This window comes from Anomalospiza imberbis, chromosome 2 (genome assembly GCF_031753505.1).
Source record: "Anomalospiza imberbis isolate Cuckoo-Finch-1a 21T00152 chromosome 2, ASM3175350v1, whole genome shotgun sequence".
NCBI lineage: Eukaryota > Metazoa > Chordata > Aves > Passeriformes > Viduidae > Anomalospiza > Anomalospiza imberbis.
Genome location: NC_089682.1, coordinates 66,138,889 through 66,164,117, shown reverse-complemented (window position 1 = coordinate 66,164,117; position 25,229 = coordinate 66,138,889). Strand labels below are relative to the sequence as shown.

Genomic DNA, 25,229 nt, shown 5'->3' with positions numbered 1-25,229 from the left:
GGCCCCGCCGCCGCCAATCCCGCCGCGGGGGCCCCGCCTCGCGCCGGGCGACGGCGGCGCCCCTGCTCTGCGATTGGCCGAGGCGCAGGGGCTCCCTCTGACAAAGGCCGGCCTCTTCCGCCCTCCTCCCTCCGCGCGTGCCCACGCGCCGCCCCCCCGCCCGGCCGCTGGCTTCAGGGGCCCGCCCGCCGCCCATCCCTCTCGATTGGCTGAGCGGCGCCCTCGCTCTTCTTTTATTGGATAATTGGCGTGTCAATCAATTCTGAGATGAAGACGGGGTGGGACTTACACCCGGTCCTCCCTTCTCATTGGCAGGCTGGGATAGCAGTCAAGCGAGAGAGCGAGCCTTAAAGTGACATGGGCTGGAGCGGGCTCCCTCAGGGCCGACATGGCGGCAGCTAGGGGCGGCCGTCCGCACACGGTGAGGCTCGGAGGGAGTCCCCGCGGTGAGGAGCAGGACGGGCGGGTGGCTTGTGCAATCCGGGGGGTGGCGGCCAGGCAGTGCGGGGCTGGCGGCTTGCGTGCCGGGAGCCGTACAGGCTATGGAAGCAGGCTTGTCTGTTAAATGATGTGTGTGTGTGCATATATGTATATATATTTACATATGCGTGTGTGTGTGTGTGTGTGTGTGTGTGTGTGCATCTGCACGTGCATATAGGTGTTTATGTCTACGTTTGTGTATATATATATATTTGTGTGTGTGTATATACACGTGTGTATGTTTGTATGTATATCTATATATATGTGTGTGTAAACCTATAATGCATTCGCACATGTTTTCTAAAGCGACAGAAAAAAAAGATACTCTGCTGTTGAGTATCTTACTGTCCCCATCCCAGTGCCTGGAGATGCTGTTTGCAAGGGAACGGGACTAAAGCGCCGACTTTGGTTTGCTCCCGGGCGTGCCCCGGGGCCGCGGCTGAGGACGCAGCCGATGGCGGGCAGGGGGCCGGCCCGGCCCGGCCCGGCCCTGTGCGTGCGGTGCTGCGGCAGCCGGGCGCGCCCGGGGCTCCGGCGCAGAGCTGCGGGCCGACTGCGCGGCTGGTTGCTGCTCTGTGTGCGATGGAAGCGTCGCCGTAAGCTGAGGCTTAGCTGTAGCAGATGCCTGCGCCCTTGGGCGTGTGTGGGAGCGCCTGGCGGACTGGGACAGGTAACCACCTCCACGGCGGGGAGCAGCGTTTCCGTGCCCGCATTGCTCCCAAGGCGCCGGGAGCACGGGAGCAGCGGGACGCGTGGCTCAGCTGGTGACAGGTGACGCGAGGAAGGAGCCTCTGCTGAGCTCTGGACGGAGGCTGGCTGCCTCCACCGGGTTGACACCTCGAACAGATTCCCAGTTGGGGTTCTTGTTTGAAGTTTTGGCGTGATGTTTGCAGCTTTCTGGAATAAGTTGCGGATTTAGCTGCTTTTCGTTGTTTTGGCTTTTTTTCGCGTGAGAAGCTGTGTCTTACACGTGCTTTGGAGGAGCAGGGATGGTGAAAAGGCTGCAGTGCGATGGTCTGCACGGAGTTCGAGGTCACTCTTGTGGGGGTTTGGGCTCTCGCTGCTGCGTGGTGAGCACCCATCGTGGGGTTCTCTCTCGTGTGTCTCCTGCCCTGCAGTGTGCTCCCATACTTATACCAGGGCCAGCAGGAGGAATTTCAGGACTCTTTCCTGACCAAAATTGTTTCTAGCATGCCTGGAGAACGATGTCAGAAGACTCATTTTAGTCTTCAGTAGGTAAATGTAGGCTCTTTAATAAATTTGGTTAGCCAAACAAAACTTTTGGGGAATAAAGTTGTCTGCTGTAGACTTTCTGTATGTGTTCAAAAAAAGAAACAAACCCTAACTTAATCTTTTTCTGAACTTTGAAAGTAGTTGCTTTTAATACATCTGGCACTCTGTGGCAGATAGTTGACAAAAATTACTGTGTTGTGCCAACAATTTTCCTCTCCGTTTGATGTAATTGCTTAACTAAGTTAACTTTGTTCTGTCTGCTTTTAACTAGAGATGTTACTGAAATGTAGACTGCTCCTGACTCAGTCTCTATCGGGGAGGCACAGCCAACACTTAACTTGGCCTGTGGCTGATAGGAGCTGTCCTTCCTTCCCCACTGTCCTAGTTTGAATAGCTGGGTACTTGGATGTTTTATAATCACTACATTTAGAATCTCATTATTTTGGGTTTTTTCCTCATTACCTACATATTTTTCCTGGGTTTGCTGCTTTTTTTTTTTTTTTTTTTAAACCATGTGCAAAGGCTGCTGTGTGTCACTTAAAGCATTGCCAGGTATCAATCTTTTTTCTTTCTTTCTTTTTTGGTTGTGAGTACCCAGATGAGAACTTGCAATAACACCCATTCTAATTTAATCCTTGTTTAAAAACTTTCTGTATGAGTTTGTGTCTTTTTTTTTTTGTCTTCAATTGTGTTTAGCCTTTGAGAGCTTTGGGAGGTCCCTGTGCTGGTGATGTGTTATCTCTGGTCTGTGTTTTTAATGTTACCTTCTTTCTGCTTGAGGAGGCAGCTGATGTGCAGCGGTGAAAGCCGTGAATTTTGGAAGGCAGTGTTCTCAGACCTGTGGAGATAAGAAGTACTCAGCTCACTGTTATGTAATAGGGTGCACTTGGCTCCTTGTGGGACTGTTTAGCTTCTTCATTTACTACTTCGAGGCTTTAGTGTGGCTTAAAGACTATGAGGAGTACCCTGAAAGAGAGATGTAGTTAGCAAATATGATCTAGCTGAGATTCAGAACAAATATATAGTTTCCTGATTTTTTTTTTTGTTTTTCACAATTTTCCTGAGCATCAGAGCATGATACTCCCTGTGAGACTTTCCAAGAGCAGGAACATATTTAAATGGTTTTTAATGACTTGAGAGATAGGGGAGAAGAGCAGAGAATCACTGTTCTGTTTGAGCTTTGTGATGGGAAATTCCTTGATGCTGTTTGGTAAACTTTCCCAAAGTATTCAGTCAAATGATTTAAAGTTGCTACTTATGAAACAGAATATAAGCCACTCTTTTGCTTAAAAATAGGTAAGAAAAATATATGTCGTAGCAAATTATTATTTAGACTGAATAAAAAGAGTGATTTTCTATGTAATAGAGTATATTCCAGCACAAATTCTTTCAGTAGCTATTTGAAGCCGGTATCTGTACTGATTATTCAAATTACTATTCAAATTACTATTACTGACTGTTCGAATTAGTGCCTATTGCCTGCATCCAGGTGGAGTTTAGAAGACATGTAACTGGCCAAAAGACTCAATTTGCTTTGCTTTGTATTACTTTGGTTCTCCTGTGTTTTAAGTACACCAGCTTTTTTCTTTCAGTTAGTCTGCTGTTGGCTAGAAAAATGTTACTAATGGCAGTAAAAACAACCAGAAGAATTCCTTTGGTGTTTTTATGCAGTTACATTTTAATTTTTAGACAAGACTTTACCTGTGAAGACATAAAAGATGATAGTGACATCTAGAAGGATTGTGATGCTGTCAGCCCTACTTTGGCTTCAAAGCTAATTCCCCTTTTGACTGTTTGATGGGGTACCTTTGGTTTGAGTCAGTGGCAGACAGGATATTGATGTTTGAATCAATCGTTTCTGTTTCGGTTGCTGAGGCTTATGTTGCTGCTGTTCCTGTACTGCCTGCTGCAGAAGTACTGTGTTTTGCTTGGTTCATTTTTACTCCATCATTTGGTCTTAGTGTTCTGTGCTCATCAGTGCCATATCCTGTAATGCTGATGGCATTTTTGATGTTAGCACCTAACAGGCTTTTGATCAGATGGATTCATGTGTTCTGCTTAGACTTGTGAGGCTGCTGAGTGTGAAACAGTGTGTTTATGCATAAAGCACCTCTTCAAAATAGTTTTATGAAAATATTCTTAATTAGGGATTAGTGTTTTAATTCATTTTCTGTGGTAGAAAATGTGTGTGCAAATGCAGTTATTTTGAGAAAAGCCATTATGTTGTGTAGGAAAACATTATAAAAGCAAACTGCAAAGCTGTTAATAAATAAAACTGCTTAGAAACACCAATTGATACACTCAGAGTAGTTAGGATCCTAATTTTCTTGCTCACAATGCATCACTGTGTTTACAAGAGGAAAACAGCTGTGTATGGGCTTTAAATAACTTAAAAATTTTCTTATTTTTTCCCTGTATTTGGCTCCTCTTAATGCATTTTGAGCTGTTGTGTAATTTGCTGTGAGATACTTAATACTTTCTGTTTTTTAATTTAGGTAATGATATGCTCCCAATGATTGGTATGCAAAAGTGTAAAAACACCCTGCCAAGATCAGCAATTGCTCATTTTGCTTAGTGAGGAACAGGGAAGCTGTAGGAGCTTTACATCTGCCTGCAGCCCACTTGTCTTAGGGTGCTTTCAGATTCTATCACTGAAATGTTTAGTGATGGGTGCAGTTGAGAGAAGTTAAAAATAAGCATTTAATTTAATTTGTATATACATATTTTAAAGCCTAGGCCAGGTAGACAGTTTTTGAGTCAAAACTATAAACACACAATTCTGCCATGTCTCCTGTATTTAGAAGAGCATCTTCCCAGCTAGGTAGTTCTTTCAGGTCATTGCAACATCCAAAGCACAGGAGGTGTTTGATGAATTGGTGCAGACTGCTGGGAAATCCATGATTTCTACAGCCAGGTTTTTCAGAACAATCTGAAGCTGATTTAAGAGTACATTACTGCTTGGAGGCAGGAGTGCTTTCCTGGCTGTGATCTGCTGGTTTTCCAGTGCTGATACCACTAATCAGGTGTAGCATAAAGTCGTCTGGATGTGTCTTGTGAAGTTCCATCTACTAATGGAAAGATAAGGAAAATGAATGGAAGCAAGTGGAGTTGGAGGGACTGGGACTCTCACCTCACCTTCCCAGCTGCAGTGTCCTATGCCCCATGTGCACTCAGTGAGCTCTTGTGTTGCATCAGGGGGTGCAGGACCACGGTCCTGGGTGTGCCTTATCAGGTTTGGCCACCTTAGTGCAGTATCTTGTCAGTAAATGTAACCAGTCATTAAGAAGGTGGTTGTTTTCCAACTGATTGTGGGTTGACTTCTCCCAGTAAGTAGTAGGCAGTACAAGTAAATGGGAAAAAAAAAGTGTAAATCAGAAACTAGCATGGGAAAGACATTCTTCTGTTTGATACTGTTTTTAGTGGAGGGGGAGTTGGATGTAAAATGACACATCCTAAGGCTATAAAGGAAGTACAGCTTTTGAGATATGAGTCTCCTGTAGCAGTATTTTTACACATCATCTGATAGAATTTTACTTTTATTTTTGTTGTTGTGACAAAGAAACAAATGCGCTGAATAACAGCTTTATTTTGTTTTCAGAATTATCTGCATAACACTCAGAACTCTACATCAGCCACAGATGGACTCTCTTCAGCTTCATTTATAGACTATCCAAAGCACAAGCCATTTATTAATTCAGATTTGCAGCGTTCCCCATGGAAACCAGTAATTCCATATCCTGAAAGCCACAGCAGAGGTAATAGTTCAGCAAAGTTGTTTTCTTACATGTTTCCAAATCATAGTAAAATACTGTGTCTTCCACACCTATGAAGGTTGCAGTCTTTTTATCCTTTTATCAATTCCCAGTGATGCCCAGGTCATCACCTGTTTTGTAGGTCCTTGGCACTTCTCTTTCCAATGAACACCTGATGATAAAGGTCATCTTACAGATGGAGACATATTTTCCTCTTCGGTATAGAGCACTGTAAAATTGTCTCTTAGTGCAAATTCATGAACTACTCAGGTCTTTTGTCCCTTCTTCACTCTTCCTCCAATTTTTCCTCTGCTGAGTTCCTAGCTGAGTTAGAAATAAGGAGATTTTAGTCCCCAGAATGGTGTGCAGCAAAGGAAGAGGTTTGGTCCTGTTAAAATTGGAAGGCTTGTCATGGACGAAGGATGTGTTGTGAGTATTTATCATATCACTGAAGACTTAAAGGATACAGAGAAGGCTTCAGCAAAGTGCTGAACTGGTGCTCACAACACCAAAAATTGAGGCAATTTTACTCCCATTTTTTCTTCTTGTTTCTAGGCTATTCCTTCTCCCTCCCTTCACATGCTGGACATGAACAAAGAAACTGTTCTTGGTTAGTTTTTGGTTGTTTTAATGAATTAGCTTGTCATGTAGTGAATCTTACACCAGAGCTGCCTTGGGGCACATACAGGGTGCATCACGAGGAGTTGGGAGACCAGAGCAGGACCAATCCTTTGAAGAGCTGTTTGGCTCAGGGTCATTGCAGAAATGCTCCCTTTAAGACTGGAGTGTTATGGAGGCTTAAAGGTATGAACTGCTTGATGTTTTTTCCTTATGGAGAAAAGTGAGAAATGTTTAGGATCAGTCCTAATATTACCCAAACTAAGTAAAAAATCAGGATGATAGCCTCAAGTCCCTGTTCCAATAACACAATTCATGTCTGAGCTACTAGGGACTTGTATGTTAATGACCTTAAAGATGAAATCTCAGTTCTTGCAGCACTATTTAAAATGCAGTATATACTGTCAAGGCTATCAGTTTTGAGAGTGCTGTTGACACAAAACTAAAACAATCTTTACAGATGAAAAACTGGATGTGCAGGAAAGAGCTTCCTTATGAATTACTGATGCAGGTGTATTTTTGTAGAGTGTGCTGCATGTTGCATTAGCAATCAAGTTTTGACTTCCAAGTTTTCACTTGGCAATTTTTTTTCTAACAGTGACTCTGCCAACTCTGAAGTAAGGATGGGTAGTGGAAGACAATCAGATAAATTATATCCTGTTGTAGAAAGCAGCAAATTTTTTATTTTCAAAAAATGCTTAAATTAAGTGCAAGTGAGTGTGAGTATGTACTGAAAATTTAATCCAACTCACAGATGATCCAGTATGTTTCTCTTTTTGCATAGCTTTTAAAAATGCGGAAATGTTCTGGAGTGTATAGTTTAGTAAATTTAAGGATGTGGGAATTAATTTCAAATAGCAAAATTTATTTGACTGTTCTTGAGGGTCCTCATTGCTCCTCCCATTCCCCATATTAAATAAATCTTATTGAAAAATCCTGAATTTGAGTATAGTAAATTCTGTTTATTGTGGGTTTAATGTCTTTGTGTTATATATGTGTCAGCATGCACAGTTGGCTTTAATACTCTTAACAGGAATGACTGAATAATACTTGGCCTGTTGGGTTTCACCTTTATCTATTCACTGCTTGAGTTGCTTCATTGCTGTGTTTTGTTAGTCATTATTGTGTATATACAGAGATTTCAATGTAACTTTTAACAACAACAGTAACAAACATTGTTTAAGCTATGCCCATTTCAAGTGAATCCTAGGAACAGTAAATAGATAAGAGTGTGCAATTGGTGATTCTGATCTTGCAAATAGGGCCAAATTATCAATAACTTCCCCTTAACTGTGACTGCTGTTGCTATTTCTTATGTACTTAACAGGTTTGCATTAATGTGATGCTCTCATGTGCTGTTATTCACTTCAAGATTTGATAATGTTTTTTAAATTTTTTTTGTGTTATCTGATGGACAAACCAATATGCAGTCCCAACTCTTCTAGTGCTCAAGCATGCTTTATTACAGGTACATGCTTTCTCTGGAGTGGATTTAAGCACAAAGGAGTGGGCTAATGTGATCTTGCAGATTAGTCTGCTATTTGAGCGGTGTGTACAGATGTTCTTATGTTTAACTTCAGCAGCACTGTATAGGAGAATGGGTTTATGGTTATGGTTCCCTTCACAGAATTAAACAGCCCAGCTATGAGACAGGTAATACATCAGATTACCAGCAGATGGTCTAATTGCAAGGTGAGGTGTGTTCTATTACAAATGCTTTTCCTTCTGTAGTGAAGAATATAGATAGGCTTTGTTTAGTAACTGCTAAAGCTGGGAGTGCAGCAGAAAGGCAAAATGGTTCAGCACGAAGGAGATGTATGTTTTTCGGTGGAAGAGGGGAACACAAAAACCAGAAGAATTAAAAAGGAAGTCCACTTATTTATAAGCACTTTTATAGCCCTTCTTATTGTTAACCTTTACTATGCTGTGTGGCCATTCATGGGAACACTGTTTGTGTATTTGTTGTGGTAGGAATAATATTAACATGGAGAATTGCTGCTGTTTTAACTATCTAGTTGTGACTTTTCATTTCCTTTTGATAAAGGGTCAGAGGATGCCCTGTTTGTTCTCAGTTGACACAATGTTTATATGCCTTTTTCTGGGAAACAGGTGTATCTTTCCCAAATGTGTCAGGTGAAGAGTGTGCACTAAGGGTATCTGTTTGAGACTAGTTTTAGAATCAGTTATGATTTAAAGGGAAACAGGTCTTAATTCCTGGAAGGACTCTTGGATGCTGGTAAGGAACGCTCTGACCTTCTTACATAACATGCTTTTGTAATAACATTTCAAGTTTAATGTTGTCTTGAAATGATGATTTAATGGTATCTAAAAATGGGTACTTGTTCAATTGCAGCAATATTTTCTGCTCTGAAGAATCTCCAGGAAAAAATTCATCAACTGGAGTTGGAACGGTTTGAGGCAGAGGAGAATGTAAAACACCTCAGCAGGGAAACAGCAAACTTTAAAAAAATACTGAGTGAACAAATGCAAGACAAAGAACGGGACAAGACTGAAGTGTCAAAGAAAAATCAAGGTTGTTTGCAAACTGTATATAGGTACTATAGAACATTGATGTGGATGAAACTTGATTCCTATATATAATGCATAAACCAATTTTAATTTACTTTGTTCAGCATCTTTTAATTTGTAGTGACATGAGGAGTTACAAAGAAAGAATTTTAAGGCATTCTTTATTTTAGGGGTTTTTATACAAAAGTTCATTAGGTATAATATGTAAGTTTCTTAGCTGGTCCTTTTCTTGTTTGTTTTGAAACTGTCCTGAAAACAACAACAACAACAAAAAAAAATCCCAGGAACAAGCAATGCATGATTTCTACTTTCTGCCTTCTGTTACCTTCAGAACTGACTTTGCAGCTGGCAGCTGCTGAGTCTCGATGCAGACTTCTAGAGAAACAGTTGGACTACATGAGAAAAATGATCCAGCATGCAGAAAACGAGAAGTCAGATCTCTTGGAGAAGCAGGTGTGTTCCCAAAACTATTTCAGGGTTAAATCATAAAAGTCATTAATTATGTCATGATTTTTCATAGTTATTGTAATTTTTATACCTTTAAGTGTGGGTGTCTACTTCAGCTGGTCTTCATATTCTTTGTTATGGATAACTTCCCTACTTAAATTTCCCAGTCTTCTCATGACCCTGGTATTTTCTTTGTGCACCTGTTTCTAAGGCAATAGCAGGCTTTGGTATTAATATGAATTGTTTGCTTCTGCATGATTGGCTTACTGCAGTAGCTCATCCTTATCCTCCAGTGTTATACCTGTGTGCCACTGGGAAACACCCTCCCTTTTGTGTTTACAGTCTTCAGGCCTTTGGAGAGTTTCTTTATTAGCACTACTCTTGCTGAACTGGGGCTGAAATACTGATTCTGTAGAAATAGCAGTAAAATTTCTATTTCCCGTCATCACCCAATCATTCCCAATCATCAGTGATTGGGATTTTGCCTGTATCTAAAATGAACTTTAATTTTGTTTTATAGGCATATAAAACATATAGGCTCTAGGGTTGCCTACAGCTATCTGTTCATTGGTCTCTGTGGCTATTCTATTTCAGTCTGTTAAACAGAAGAAAAATAAATCAAGAAAGCTATTTCTAATTTCTGCATTTTTTTTAATGTTTTGAGTTGGGAGGAAGGAGAGACTGCAGAATCCTCTCTCAGATGTGGTTAAATGTCTCTTTCCCCAACAATGGTGGACCAGTGGTGCAGTTTGTTCCCCGATTGTGGCACCATCTAAAATTGCATAGAGGAAGTAGTAGTTCCTTTGGACTGTTTATGGACCTCCTTTGTGCTCCAGACACAAAGATATTACTAAGATGCTTACTATAGGTGGTCTTGTTTTCTTGTGCTTATAATTGTTTTTCTTTTCACTTCTCCCTTCAAGGGCTCCTTGGAGAGAGATCGGCTTCTTGACCAATCACATGTTCAGTCTAAATTGGAAAAGCTGGATATACTGGAAAAAGAGTACAGCAGACTAACTACAATGCAGTCCACAGCAGAGGTCTGTCATTTGTCTTGGATACTGTATCAGATTAATCTTGTTTATTGTAATCTGTACTTCATAGCTTATGGCAATAGCACAGCTGAGCAAAACTTAGTGCTTTAGAGCAAGACAGCAACTAAACTTCATTTTAAACTGAGGTGTTGTGAAAACTTGAAGTTATTGCTGCAAGTGTACATGTGTAGTGTAGGCTTTGGGGCACTGCACTGCATTGCAAGAGTTGGAGTTTTATTATGCCTTAACAGTCTGTTCCTGTTCCTCTTTTGTGCTTAGTTGATGCCTAGGCATCGTAAGATTGCAGCCATTCCTAAGATCTTGACTTGCTTTCCATGCTACTGAATACTAGCAGTTATTTTCTGTTATTATCAAGGTTCACCCTGACTTTTATGAATTTGATGGGTTTTTTTTCCTCTTAGCCCTCCTTAAGAAGCACAATTATTACTAATTATTTTGTGTACAGACTTCTGTGGCCTCATGTTGCAAGGCCTCTAGCACTGTGTGACTCCCTGTGAGTTTGAGTTAGTCTGCCTTTTCAGGACTCTATTTGAATCAGTAGCTTCTACAAACTCAACGTGACTGTTTGGTCATATTCTGTTGTGGTGGGTTCATCCTTGAATTTTTATAATTTTTGTAATTTTATGGTGAGAAATAAAACTCAGTCTCGCCATGGGCTGCAGGGGAATCTCTGTCCTGGCACCTGGAGTACCTTCTCCCGCTCTCTTGTTGACCTTAGGGTCTGCAAGGCTTCTACTTTCAAATATTCTCACTCCTCACTTCTGGCTGCAGATTTTTTCCCCCGCCTTAAGTCTGTGATCCCAGAGGTGCTGCCACCATTGCTGTTGGGCTCAGCCTTGGCCAGCAGTGGGTCTGTCTTGGAGCCAGCTGCCATTGGCTCTGTTGGCATTGGCTCTGTTGGCATTGGTTCAGTTGACTTGGGGGAGTTTCTGGCAGCTCCTCAGAGAAGCCACCCCTGTAGCCCCATGGCTACCAATGCCTTACCACACAAAGCCCATACATCTCTGTGCATCCTCTGTGGTGTTGGCCTCTGGTGCTCCATCCATATACCTCTCTCTGCTGCTATAAGAGACCACGAATCTCCCAAGCCTGGAAACTACAGAGAGCTTAACCAGGGAGCGGCTTCCTTCTGCACATTTCTTCCCTGTTCCCTCCAAAGGATCAGATAGCACACGATTAGATTGTATTATTATGGATGGCAATTCTGGATGCTATCAAAATCATAGGCCTGCCACCCTGCACACCAGCCCTTACCTCAGGTGGTGAAGTAGATGGTGTTTCTCCAGAAGTACATAAGGAGATGTTTGGTGGTAAATCTTTAGCTGTTTGGCTTGCAGGACATTTAGATGCTACAATTCTTCTTGGAAGTCCCTGAGCCAAAGCAGCTGCAACAAGCTTTTTAAGATCTTGACACCCTATTGTGGTGAGCTGCAGTTGTAGAGTACAAATGGTTGCATTGTTTACTTAGGCCAAACATTGGCAAAGAGAAATAAGAGTCTCCTGGGTCTTGTACTCTGAAAGTAGCAGTGATTTCCTCCAGGGTTAGAGTTGAAATAACCTGTTCAGCAACTAGCATTCCCTCTGAAAGGCTTTTACTAAGTTTTTGACTGGTAGTATCTGAAGTTTGGTGAGACTGGGTTGTCTTTTTGTGCTTGGCTAGTGAAAATAATTTCAGCCTTACGGTTCTTTTGGTGTTCTATTCTGGATCAAACTAGAGGCCTTTGATTCTTTATCTTTAGAAATTAGTAGCTGTCAGTTATGTTTTAGAGGAATTGGGTGTTAAATTCACACAATTTTGAAGCAATTCTAGGATCTGAAATAAATCTGGATTTAGCTGTGATGTGGAGTCATTTTTCTTGTCATCATTATGTAGTTATGAGCCATTTTCTGGTTGTCAGGTCTGCCTGCCTCTCTGGTTATAGTCTATGTTTGTATGTGAGCATCTGTGTGATAGGTATTACCTGAGTATCTTTGAAGAGTGACTGCACTCTCTACTCAGAAGCGTTGCATGTGTTCCCCCTTTGATCTCTGCTGTAGTTGTGGCAAGATCGTAGGAACACTTTCAAGTAGAATTTGAAGCAAGAAATAAGAGACTGTTTCATATATGATGTGCTGAAATGGATGGAAAGTGGTGAGGTGATGGCTCATGAGTGAGCAGTGATGTATCTGCCTCCAAGTTCAGACACTGCCAGAGCATAGGTTGTGTTGGGGGCCTTACTGAGAGCATTTAATCTCCCCAGAGACACTACCTGGCCCTATAAGTATTGTGTTCAAGTAATTTACTAATACCAGTAGTGGCTGTGAAAAGGAAATGGTGAGATTCCTATTTATGTGGGGTACTTACCCTGGAAATTCTTTTGAGGCATCTTTATTTCAACTGTAGTCCTGCAGTGCACTCTCTGGACAGTTAACTGAGAAGATCTGAACATGTCTGTGTCTGAAGATGGAGTAAGAAATGTGGCTGTTCCCTAAAAGTGCACTTTGGGCTGCGGTCTTGTTTGTAGCCAGATGGCCAGAATTAGAATGTGTGTGGATGACATAGTAACAACGTAGTAATTGATCTTAATGCTAACAGTGAGACTTAAAACCACACTCCCCCCAATTCTGTGGATTGGGCAAAACACCAGAACAGATTGTCTGCAGAGGTGGTAGATGCCCTGTTCCTGGAAACATTAAAGATGAGTATGGAGAAGGCTCTGAGCAACTAGGTGGTTTAATGGAAAGTGTCCCTTGGACTTAAGTGACCTTTATGGTTCCTTTCAACATAAACCATCCTGTGATTCTGGGATTCTGTGAGTAGGTGGTTGCATGAAATTCATTTTCTGTTACAAAACGCGTCAGAAATAGACACTGAAATATTTTATTTCTATTTTGTCAATCAAGTTTTTTGCAGTGGCTCCTGATGATTGAGTGGATGTTCAGACAGCCCAGTGCTGACCTGCAGTCTGCTTGCTGCTGCTTGCAGTGCTGCCTTATATGATGGGCAGCACAGCAGGGCAGGGTCTGTTTGCTTGGCTCTGTGGCCTCTTTGCATCAGAAACCATTCTAATGCTCAAGTCTTCATTTATCCTTGAATCGTAAGATGAACTCAGAGTTTTGTGCAATCTCTTAATATGGTAGGCTTCAGAAAGAAAAAAAAAAAAAACATTATTTCATTAGTAACACTATTATTTTATTCAACTTTGACTAGAAAAAAATGAAAGAGCTGGAACAGAAGCTTCATGAGGAAGAACATGCAAGGAAGCTTGTTCAGGAAAAAGCAGCTGAGGTAACTAACAGGAAATTTCTTTTGTACTGGCATGCATTGTAACTAGCTCTTCCTTTTTATCAACTTTTCAGCTAAGCTTACTGAAAGTGCCCCCCATATGCCTCACAGAATAGTGAAATCCTGGTTTTAGTCTTTTTTTCTTTTTTGTTTTCCCTCCTGCCTGAGGTACCAAATGTTCTGAAGTTCTGATCTTTTTGGAAATCTTCTATCAACACATGTGCACTGAAGCTTTGCTTTCTTTACTATAAGTTGGTAAAGAGGAGTAGATATTCGGACTAATCCATAATTGAATATGCATGGGAACCTTTCCATAGATCAAAGTCAACAAATGGGCCCCCTTGTTCATAATGGTAATTAAAATATTGTAGATGGAAGCAAAAAAGAGGCAACATACTCTTGATTATGAGCCTTTAAGGATGCTGGCTGGTCTTTTAACCTGAAAGTGTGGTGTTCATTAAGCATTCATTGTATGCTGGAGACTTACGGACATAATGTGTTAGGCTCTAACATTAACGTTTGTCATAAGTTTGGTGTGATGGGGAAAGGGGTACCTCAAATTAGTAATGAAAAATTGTGCTGTGAATGCTTCTTCAGGACATGATTTCTAAAGCCATGCCAGATCTGCCTCTTGAACAGCGAAGCGTGTTAGGATCCTCACTGTCAACAGGAAGTTCTGACCTTAACTCTTTCAATAGATGGTTTGGTGATAGTTTGTTATTGTGGTTGTTTGTTTGTTTGGAGGGGTTTTTTTTACTGTCAAATTTAATAGAACAGAAGGAGTAGTTGCCTAGTAACTGTATGTCATGGGATCAATTGATCATGGTTGGGTGGTTTGAGGTCCCCAATACCTTGCCAAGTGTAAAGCACAGCTGATTTTTTGGCACTTGCCTGCATGGGGCTAATGGACTAAGGCTAATTCTCTAATTTGCTAGGATTACTGATGAGTACTGCTAACAGAGGGAGTATTTAATGTTTAAGTTGGTCTTTGACTGCAAAGATATCGTAAAAATTTGCAGCCCTTGCTTCTGGAGAGCCTATGTTTTAAAAATTCTTGCAGTTCTCTGCTTGCACTGTCTCTGATTATTTATTAATATAATTTCAGTAACTCCCTTTATTCCCTCAATTGTAGCTTCAGACAGGCCTGGAAACCAACAGACTACTGATTCAAGCAGCATCACCACTGCTTTCTCCAAAAGCAAGACAACCCAGGAAAAAAGCTAAGCAGCCAGAAAAGGTAAGATGTGGGAAAGAGAAGGGCAGTTTCTGAGGAGCTAAATAAGGTTGTGTGTGTGTGATCAGGGAGCACGTTGCCTCTTTTACTACAAAGTAAAGGGAAAGGGTGTTTACTGTAGTATAATTTTTGCTAAACACTTGTCTCTTCTTTCTTTCCAGAAATGCTCTGTTAGACATTCCACTGTGCAGCCCCATTACAGGTTGTGTCTGGGTGATGTACCCTTTGTGGCTGGGAAGGTGAGCTGATTAATTCCAAAGCTTAGAGCTCAGTAGCTGCAGCTCCTTAAGGCACTTTGCGCTGGTGCACTTCTGACACCCAGTGGTCAGATAATTTAATTTTCTTTGAGACTTTTCATACAGATTGTCTTTGAAATACTTGTTGGATATTGACAGCTAGCTGAGCTGGTATTTCCAAAAATAGGCCTGCACTATGCTGCTTGACAAGATGTTCTTGTTAGTGCATATTAATTCCAACAAAAATGACATTCTTGTCAGCAAAAAAAAAGTGGCACTGTTTTTAAATGCTCTCCAGTATTATCAAGTCATTGATAATCCCATTTAAAAGAAATCTCTTTTCCTTTCAGTCTACCAGTCCCAGTCATTCAGTTACTGCCAACGTGCAACATGTGCTACACCTGATGAAAAATCACACGAAAGCTTTGTGTAACAGACGTGTGGTGAATGATACTCCAGCAAAACTCACCAGTACTGGTCATCCTGCCAGCAAAAGCAGAAGGCCATCCCCGCCAATGGACTCGTCCTCATCTCAGGAAGAGCTCTCAGAAGTGTTGCTGACTTTACAAGATGAATTTGGACAGATGAGTTTGTGAGTGTGGCATATTTTCTTCTGCAGATTATGAATGCAGATGTTTAATATTTTTGCCTTGTTGCTTTGAACGTGGAAGGTTTTGCCTGAGAAGGTTCTTAGTTTAGGAAGTCTCTAGAATGTAATCTTGCTGGCTGCAGAGGCTGTCAATGCTCCTTGCAGTTAGAGGCTCTGCTAAACAGTCTGAACACCAGGCTTGTGCTTATGTGCAGCAGTAATAATCTCAGAAGAGGCAAGGGAGAAGTGTGGTCCCAGCCCTAAATGCAGTGGGCTGTTGTGGTGCGGACCCAGCCAGCACAGGACCCTGCTGCCACTTGCACACCCCCATACCCATCCCTCCCCCGTGTTGGGATGGGCAGTATTCACCCCTTATACTCTTCTATTTATATCCTGCCCAAGCCCCACACTTTCCAGTATGTCCCAGTTAACCACCATCACCTTTCCAGGCTTTTGATGTAGGTACACACAGATATCATTCTGTAGTCTATGGACTATCCCTTTACTATCCACTGAGTTAACTTAGTCCATGATTTTGGACTCAGCTGTCATAACAGTCTTTCAGGGCAGGAAAAGGTGGTGGGTGGATAGCTGAATGGCTGAAGTGACTTGGGGGTGCTGGTGGGTGAGAGGCTGGACATGACCCAGCCATGGGCACTCACAGCCCAGAAAGCCACACGTGTCCTGGGCTGCATCCAAAGCAGCGTGGGGAGCAGGGCCAGGGAGGGGATTCTGCCCCTCTGCTCTGCTCTGGAGAGACCCCACCTGCAGGGCTGTGTCCAGCTCTGGAACCCCCTACATAAGAAGGATGTGGGCCTGCTTGAGTGAGTCCAGAGGAGGCCAACAAAGACAATCAACGGGCTGACAATCAGAGAGCACCTCTCCTTTGAAGACAGGCTGAGAGCTGGGGTTGCTCAACCTGGGGAAGAGAAGGCTGCAGAGAGATCTCACTGGGGCCTTTCAGGGCTCAAAGGAGGCTGCAAGAGAGGGACTTCTTACAAGGGTGTATAGTGTTTGCATGAGGGGTAATGGCTTTAAATTGAAAGAGGGCAGACCTAGATTAGATATTAGGAAGAAATTCTTTACTGTGAGGATGGTGATGCACTGGAACAGATTGTCCAGGGAAGGTGTAGATGCCCATTCTTGGAGACATTCAAGGTCAGGTTGTATGGGGCTCTGGGCAGCCTGTTCTAGTTGAAAATGGCCCTGCCTATGATAGGGAGTTTGAAACTCCAATGATTTTTAAGGTCCCTTCCAACCCAAATCATTCTATCACCTCTTGTTCTTTGACCTTCAGCAGCCCCACATCAGAAGGCTCCTCTGAGAGACAAGGCAGGATAGATGCTTCATTTCCTTTGTCTCCAAGGCAGCTATGTGGAGAGCCCAACAGTACCCTTTTGAGTCCTTAAAATGCCCCAGCCCAAGGCAGTCTGCCAAGGGTGCACAGAGCCTCTGGGCCAGTCACAATGGGGTGTTTTTGCCAGTCATTTTGTCAGGCTGGTTTCAGCCTCCAAGACCATCAGCTGTTGGGATGCCCCTGTCACTCCAGAAATACAGGTGGGTTCTGCCCCAGTACAGCTTGATGGCATTAGGGTGCGCTGTGCACCAGGGTCTGCTAAAGCCTTATACTCCCATGGGGCTGATGTGCCCAGGCCATCTGATCCACACAGTCCAGTAAACCTGGTTGTCTCTCTCCTGCACTTGGCTGGAGACAGGGCTCCTCTAATACTGGTCTTAGGATTCTCCATTTCCTGTAGAAAAGAATTAGCATTCTTTTCCTTAGGATTAGGGGTAACATCAGCCCTGCCATTCTGTCTGGGAGCTGCCCACTGAAGATTTAACCAGCAACTTCCTTGAATTCCTATTTGTGCTTTTTTTCCCCCTGCAATTCACATACTTGAGCCTCTAGGGTTGAGGCATAGGTCTTCCATCCCACTTGATGTTCTCCCTGTGGTCCCAGAGGTGGAACTCGGGATTCCCTGTGGTGTGTACCCTCTATATCCTGTCTTTAGTGTAGAAGGTGGCTTTCTCTCTTGTGGTTTGACCAGCACCTCAGTCCCATGCAGCTGCTCACTCACTGTCCCCGGACACAGATCCTCCCCTGATCTGAGCCCCCTTCAGCACCATGCTGGATCCTAGCACTGGGACCACGCTGGCTTTAACTCCCACGGGATGTTGCGAGTTCTCAAAGGCTGTTGTGATTAGCCTGGAGCAGAAGGGGAAGGTGTGGGAGCGCGTCTCCTCTGTAGGCTTGGCTGGCCGAGCAGGGAAGCAGCAAGGTGGATTACACCTCTTTCCCTGTAGATGGCTCCCGCGGTGCGCGGAGGACACCCGTTCCCCCGGGAATGTCACGGCCAGGGATTCCGTGGCACCATAAACCAGCACTGCGGCCAGCCGCTACTAAACCAGTGCAACGATGCCTAGAAAAGATTTGTCTTCACACACTCGGGCCAGACCTGTCATTAACCCCTCATGGCCCATGTCGGGTGCCAGAAAATACTGTCCTGGTTTAACCCCAGCTGGTGGCTAAGCACGGTGCAGCTGCTTCCCTGCCCCTCTGGTGGGATGGGGAGGGGAATCAGGAAAAGGAAAAACCCATGGGCTGGAACAAGGACAGATTAGTAACTGAAATAAAGTAAAATGTAATGAAAAAGGGAGAGAGATGAAATCCAAGGTAAAAAATCATGTGATGCACAGTACAGCTGTTCACCACCTGCTGACCGATGCTTGTCCCCAGCAGCAATTGTCCCCTCATGGCTAACTCTCCCTAGTTTATAATACTGGGCATGGTGTTCTATGGTATGGAATATCCTTTTGGCCAGTTTGAATCAGCTATCCCAGATATCTCCCTGCTTTTCTTCTGCTCCTGCTCACTGGCATAGCAGGAGACACTGAAAAGCCTTGGCTTAGGATAAGTACTGCTCAGCAACAATGAAAACATCAGTGTTATCAACATTATTTTTGTACTAAATCCAAAATACAGCGGTGTAACAGCTACTAAAAATGAAAACACTATCCTAGCCAAAAGCAGGATCTGGGCAAATAGTCCATTAAAGGACAGCTTTGCTGGGTGTTTTGCTTGTCCTGATTAACAGAACTTGAATTGTTTTTGTATTGCACAGCTGCAGTAGGTACAGATACACATAATATTAACTGAGTGAGTGCTGAGATCAAGCTCTCAAAGGGTTGTTTGGTCATTTTGAATATGCATTTTGTAGTTGAAAGCTACTTAAATTATTGAAACTCAATGTTGCAGCAGCCTGCCACCAGGATGTGCTACTGTAATAATGCTGCAAACCAGCAACACTATTCTTACTGGTTTGTTATGGTGTGTTGAACATGTCTGGCTGCTGATGCTATGGTTTTCTAGAAGTGTTATTTCTGAACTGGGTACAAGATGTAGAAGCCAATGGAACCTGATACAAGCCTTGTTCTGTCTGAATTGTGTGCTAGTGATCACCAGCAGCTGTCAAAGCTCATCCTGGAAGCCCCAAGTGCTACAGTGAGGGAAGAACTGGAGAGGGAACTTGAGACACTGGTGGGAAGGATGGAAGCAAAGGCAGACCAAATCAGCAAAGTTCAGAAGCATCGTTTGCAGGTGAGTTTCTTTTGCCTGTGCTCATACTTATGTAGAGTTGCTGACTTAAGGAGGGTTTTTTTATGTTATATCCTAATCCAGCAGCAAATGCATAAAGCAGAAATAACTAGACTAGCACTCTCTAATTCTACCTTTGATATCCCAAAGTTAGTCTGCATACCCCTATCCATCCCAGTATTTTTGCAGAAACATCCTTTCTGTCACCCTTGTGCCCACTCTTCACCCTGTCCTGGACAGGGCTTTTGCATCTCTTCTCACATGGCATTTTACACTCCTCTTGTCCCTTGAACATAGTTGAACAGTTTACCTTTACTTGGAGTAAATGACCTATTTAAGTTTTGATTTGCTTTTTTTAAGACTCACAATATCTGCTTATTTTTTTATTGTTTTGATTATTTTATAACTTTCAGAATGTTTTGGATAGTGTAGCTTTTTCATTCAAAGCTATAAAACATAGTGATTCCCAGTTTTCTTTTGTCTTCATTAATTTTAGTGAATTTCTTTCAATGAGCTTAACCCCATGTGTTTAATCTGGTTCAGTTCATACAAACCACAATTCACCCTCACCTGATGTAACTTATACACAAAAAACATGCTGAGACCTGACATCCAGAATGGACCTGTGAAATGCTTGCTGTTAGAAGCATCACTCGCTTTTGATATCCTATGATCCTCAGAGGAACTGCTGCAGAGAAGCAGATGTGCTGTAGTTCTCAGCAGTAGTGATGCTGCATGTGCTATTGGCAAAAGTTTTAGGAGCTGGGGTTTAGGAAAATTGCTGCATGCTGTCAACTAGAAGGAGAGAGCACCACCACCTGCAGAGAGGGGAGCTATAGAAGCCACCCATGTTGTGGTTTGGGTGTATGAATGTGTCTGAACCTCAGACTGTCCAGTTTCCCATTCAGTCTTTGCTGGGGACTCCTGAGATTCACATGCTGTGATTTTACAGAGCTGTGTGTGGATACCACCTTTTCACCCCAGCAGATTTCTGGTATTCTTTCAAAGCTACATCTCTGACAGTGACTAGCTATTAAAATTACTAGTATGTATGTAAAAAACCCCTTGTTTTGTTTTCTTTTTTAATCACTGGATGGTAACAGTAATAAATCAACTTTTTTCATCTGCATCTTTTTATGTTACATTCCTGATGGCAGTGTTCCCCCATAACGAATGTTTCAGTTTTTAAAGAGGATATAGATCACTGTAAGCTGAACAAAGCTCTAAAGATGCAAATATAACAATGCTTTGTAAGGAAAGTGAAGTATTTATTGTTCAGTGTGACTTGAAAACAACATTTGCTTACCTGGGTGAGATACGTGGTATCCCACCTGGGTGGGATATTTCAGCTGATTGGAGAAATTGCTGAATATAAAACTAAAACAAGATCACTTCTTAATGTTTTGCTTTGGGTTTCTTTTTCAGCTAGAGAGACTTAAGAGAGAATGCAAGTCCAGAAAGACTTCTGCTAAACAAATAAAAGACAGCAGGTTCCCAGTCAGTGAGGTTAAAGTAACAACTACAATAACCACAAAAGGAAAGAATGCAGGTCCTATCAAAGTGAAGCCTGGAGAAAAGAGTCGGAAAAATCTCCAGTTGCTGAGAGACATGCAGACCATACAGACTTCGCTACAGAAAGATGATATCAGCTGGGACTACTGACTCTTCTGCAGGAGATGTTCTTGAAGCATCCTGGTCAAACTTACATTCTGGATCTAAAGCAGCTGCCTTTCTTGCTGTGTGGAAGAGACTACTGTACACTAAGCACACTTTTGAAATACAGGCTTACAGGCGCTTGAATCTCCATCCCTGCATTTGATTGTATATATTATGGTCTAGCTTAAATCATGTTCCATTTTCAAGGTACATGGCCAGTGAATCTTAACAGTAGGGTTCCCCCAGTTCCCTACGTTACAGTTCCAACAGTCCCTCTGTTTTGTTCCAGCACACCAAACACTGCAGATTTACATGGGTTGGTGTGTGTGTGTGTGATGTGCCAATGCCATTTCATGCTGTTGATCCAGGAGGCCTCTCGGGATGCATCTTGTGTGAAAACAGTGCTGCAGTCCTGGGTGTGGAAGGCTTTTGTCAGTTCTGTTCTGTGTGCAGCTGCAATGACTCCATCTCTGGGAGTGTCTGAGAGAGAACAGGTAAACCCCTTCAAAGGTGTTCTGTGGGGCTCTGTTCAACAGGCATCCCTGGTTCTTGATCTGCTATACTGCATTAGTCAGCATCAGTGGGAGTGGATGTTTGAGTACTTAGAAAAGGAGCAAAGTAACTTATGAATTACATTGCTTAATGAGCAAGTGAAATTTTTCTACAGAAATCCTGCTTTAGGAAAATGCTGTAGGATAGGGGGTAATACCCTGTCTCTAGCCAGCAGCTTTGGGTAGTAAAGGAGTGAGAGAAACCACACAAGTGTTTTAAACTGCAAGTGCCTCAATTATGCCATTTGGTCCTGGCATCTTGCTTTTAACTTAAGTATGTGCTTTGATGAGCTATCAACTTTGGTAGTACTGCAATTAAGTTTGTGCTCTGACTTGCACAGCTGATCAAATGTTATTTATTATGTTAATAATGTAAAGAATGTCCTGTTAATGGAATGTATAGAAGACCCAGATTACCTGTATATACAGTTGAAAAATAATAAAGCCAGCTTGCCTGTTGAATGAATTGTGGGAAAGCTGCACTTCCTCTATATTAGCTGGGTGTTTGCTGCAGCACTGTGCCACAGCCAGTGGGCTTTTCATGGCAAGGGGACTTCTCCCTGGTCAGGGTGATGAATGAGAGCTGCAGGTAAGGTTGGAGTCAGAGCAGTCCACCCTTGCCTGTAGCTGAACAGGCAGGAAACTGCAGGGTCAGCACAGGCAGAAAGGGGTTGAGCTTGTTGCCTGTAGGTGATCCACCCAGCTTGTCTCCTTGTGCATAAGGTGTTAGATGCTGCTAACCAGGTATAGTGGGAGTAACCACTTAAAGAGCAGTTCATGCCAGGGTTCCTGAAAAATCAGTAGCTGAAACTTACCCTTGGTCATTTTGCTTGGAAAGGACCTCTGGAGGTAGCCCTGTCCCTGGAAGTGTTCAAGGCCAGGTTTGAAGGGGCTTTGAGCAACCTGGTCTAGTGGAAGGCGTCTCTGCCAGTCAGGAGGGTTGGAACTGGATGGTCTTTGGTCCCTTCCAACTCAAACCATTCTGTGATTCTGTTTTTATAATACTGAGCAGCTAAGCACTGTGTCTGTATTAATACTGGTCTGTATGGGATAAATGAAACTTGTCCAAAGATGAATCTTGGTTTTCTGTGATTCTAGACCTCAGAGTTTCAACATGAAATACCCTCTACAGAAGAATGAGAGAGGTTTGGATTTCACACACTGAACTTGCAGTGCTATTTAATGTCTGCAAGTCCTTTGGAAAACCGCACAGTTGAAAATAAGAGCACAGGAACTTTACCCATTTATCTGTTTTTATTAGCATTAAGGAAACCAAACAGCCCTCATCAAGAAACAAAATATACACACATAGTCAATTTGCTAATACAGAATAATGCTTTAAACCATCTTATATAGTGATTGTAGGTAAGAGCAGACCTGCCCTTTAACCTCAAAGCAAATCCAAGTCCTTAGAAAGTATTTTGTGTGGATTCTTTGCACTATTGAACCATATTGTGACAGGCCACCCCATACCAACCGTGGTGATGCTGTGCAGCCTGTTACCCATCCTGTTGCAAGGTGGCTGTGGATTTCTCTGTAAGCATGGTGTGGTGATTGCAGCAGTAGAGCAGGCAGAAGTGGAGACTGCAGGAGGCAATGACTGCTAACTGCTTTGGAAAGAATGTGGCTTTTGAAAGGCCATTTCTTAGGTGGAAATAGGTCTGCTCTTATGCACCCTTCAAAAATCCTTGTCTAGTGGAATAGCAGCTGACAGGTATATTTAACAGGTGACCACAGTCTAGATCTGATCCTAAAAGAGCAACACAGGAACCCACACCCCTTCTCCTCAGCAGAGAGGTGGAGAAGCAGCCTTGCACATACTTAACTGCCTTTGCTCTAAGAGCCCTCCTCTGCAGCCCTGTGCTTACCTGTTTGGAAGAGCAAGGGGGCAGTCATGGTTTCACCAAGTATGTGCTGTATCTCCTACAGTAAATTTTTGTATTAAAATTAAATTTCAGCTTGAATTTAGTTGAGTGACACCAGTTCTTGAAGCAGACTATGAGGAAAAAGGTAGGGTTTAGAAAATGGCTAAGCTGTTCAGCCTGCCAGAAAAACCTAAAGCAGCAGTTGCAATGCAGGCAGAAAGGCGTCTTTGGTTGATGCACAGTTGCTTCCATTAGTTAGCAGAAAGCTGAAATACCATAAGTACACCACTATAACCCTGCACAGAAGCATTAAAATTGCTAATTATGCTTATCCAAGCAAAATGTAATGGCTGATCCCAGCAGTTCACATGTGCCCCTTGGTATTCCACTACCTTTTCCCCTATTGACTATGAGGCACTGGAGGCCAGAGGAGCTGTGGAAAGCCCAGGGGAGCCACACTCTGCTCCCCCCTCTGAAATAAAGGTGCTTAAGTTGCATCCTGGCACACCCGCTGTAAACCGTAAATGAGATTTTAAAGTTGCAGAGATGGAAAGAAACGTTGTCCTACAAAATCAAGTCCTGTATTGCTGCTCCTCTACCGCAGTGTTTTATTGGGAGAAGCTGCCCTTTCTTTAAATAAGGCATCATTTACATGGCTTCCTATGCTCTAGGTTGAGGTGAAGGGAATGACTTGTTTCAGACACTGCTGTTGCTTGTTTCCAGGTGTGCTGACAAACGCTCCCATTGACTCTGCTGTGCAGGAGGGTGTGGGATGGCACAGCTGCATCTGAGGCTCCAATACAAAGTCAGGTTTGGCCTTTCAAACTTCCGAGAAGATTTTTTTTCCTCCACAGTACTTCATGCTCGTGCACAGACTCTTTTAAGCCACGTGATTTCCAGCACATCGGTGAACAAAGAGCAAGCTCCAGGCTTCTTACAGGTGGCAAGTGCAATCGGCTTGTATTATAAGCTAGCCACTGAGAAGGGTAATTGCATAGGGGGTCTTGTCTGTGTTGGTTTTTGCTTTAAGCTTTCTCTAGTACTACAGTACTAATAAATTACCCTGGAGAGAAATAAATAAATAAGTTGGCATCTCCCAGGCACCATGCTGGAAATCCAGGAGGTTTCAGAAAAGCCGCCCCCCATGGTCCTGGGAAGGTAGTCAGCAAAAAAAAGTCTCTATTATACAACTGTCTGTACAGGAGCGACACACTGTGCGGGAGAGCCGGCTCGCTCCGAGGATGAGGTGGAACGGTTGGTGATTTCTCTCTGCAGTTCCTCCACTTTCTTCTGCAGCTCAGCCCGCTTGGCCAGAAGCTCCTTGTAGCGATTGTGAACAGGTTCCTGCAAGGAAATGTGTAGCTGAGCACTGGGAGGCCAGCATGGAAGAGGGAGCCTGAAGCACAAAACTGCTGCTGACCTTACAGCTATGAGGGAGGGAGGTACGTAAGTGTCATCAGTCTCCAGCCCGCAGGTACCTGAGTGGTTGCTCTGGCTCTTGGCTGCTCATTTGGCTCCAACATGCACAGTGCAATGGTGGCTAAACAAAACAGTCTGTACGTATTTTGAAAGATGACGGTTGCCAAACTCTGATCTCTGACATTTCTGGGGGATGCTGGCCATGGCATCTCAGCCTGGATATAATTTCAGGGGCTTGGGAGGAAAAAAACCCAGCCAGATTCTTCTAAATATTTTCACGTAGTTCTGACTGTTGAACAGTCAGCACTGCAAAGTGTTTGCTGGGTTCCTGTCTCTAACGCTGCAGATCTGCAGAACTGCTACCTGCAAATGGGCACTGAGGCAATTGGGAATTTTTGTCCCTTTCTACTAAAAAGTGATGTCAGCCTTCAGGGTCATACTCAGACTGCTAGTCTGAGATGCCTGCCCTGGGCAAGCCAGCCAGCTTCCCTGCTGGCTGGGGTCAGACCCCTGTGCCTCAGGCAGCCAGAGCAAGCAGCAGGTTCCCATCACCAGTAATTTAAATACAGCCCCAAAATTCCTATATAGAACCCCACATTCAGAGAAGTCTTAGGGGTTTTAAGATCTTTTGTAAAGAGAATTCAGGTAATTTTTCCCACGTTCTAAGTGAGAAATTTCCCAGATCGCTGGGAATCTTCAGCTCCT

At 43.1% G+C, this 25,229-nt stretch overlaps 2 protein-coding genes across 6 annotated transcripts in view; one reads left to right on the top strand and one right to left on the bottom strand.

Annotated features, from left to right (window-relative positions):
• The first annotated feature begins 303 nt into the window (after positions 1–303).
• CEP57 (centrosomal protein 57) lies at positions 304–20,839 on the top strand. Its single transcript, XM_068181471.1, has 11 exons — positions 304–421; positions 5,312–5,468; positions 8,437–8,616; positions 8,944–9,065; positions 9,983–10,099; positions 13,305–13,382; positions 14,512–14,616; positions 14,775–14,852; positions 15,200–15,441; positions 18,892–19,036; positions 20,459–20,839. The coding sequence occupies exons 1-11, from the start codon at positions 389–391 to the stop codon at positions 20,693–20,695; spliced, it is 1,494 nt and encodes a 497-aa protein (XP_068037572.1). The 5' UTR covers positions 304–388; the 3' UTR covers positions 20,696–20,839.
• A 1,636-nt stretch (positions 20,840–22,475) lies between these two features.
• The window catches only part of MTMR2 (myotubularin related protein 2), a 62,723-nt gene continuing 59,969 nt past the window's right edge, over positions 22,476–25,229 (bottom strand). For all 5 annotated transcript variants that reach the window (XM_068181466.1, XM_068181467.1, XM_068181468.1 and 2 more), the window contains one exon: positions 22,476–24,449. In XM_068181466.1, coding sequence (XP_068037567.1) covers positions 24,288–24,449 — 162 coding nt within the window. In that variant the 3' untranslated portion in view covers positions 22,476–24,287. The remainder of the gene's footprint in view (positions 24,450–25,229) is intronic.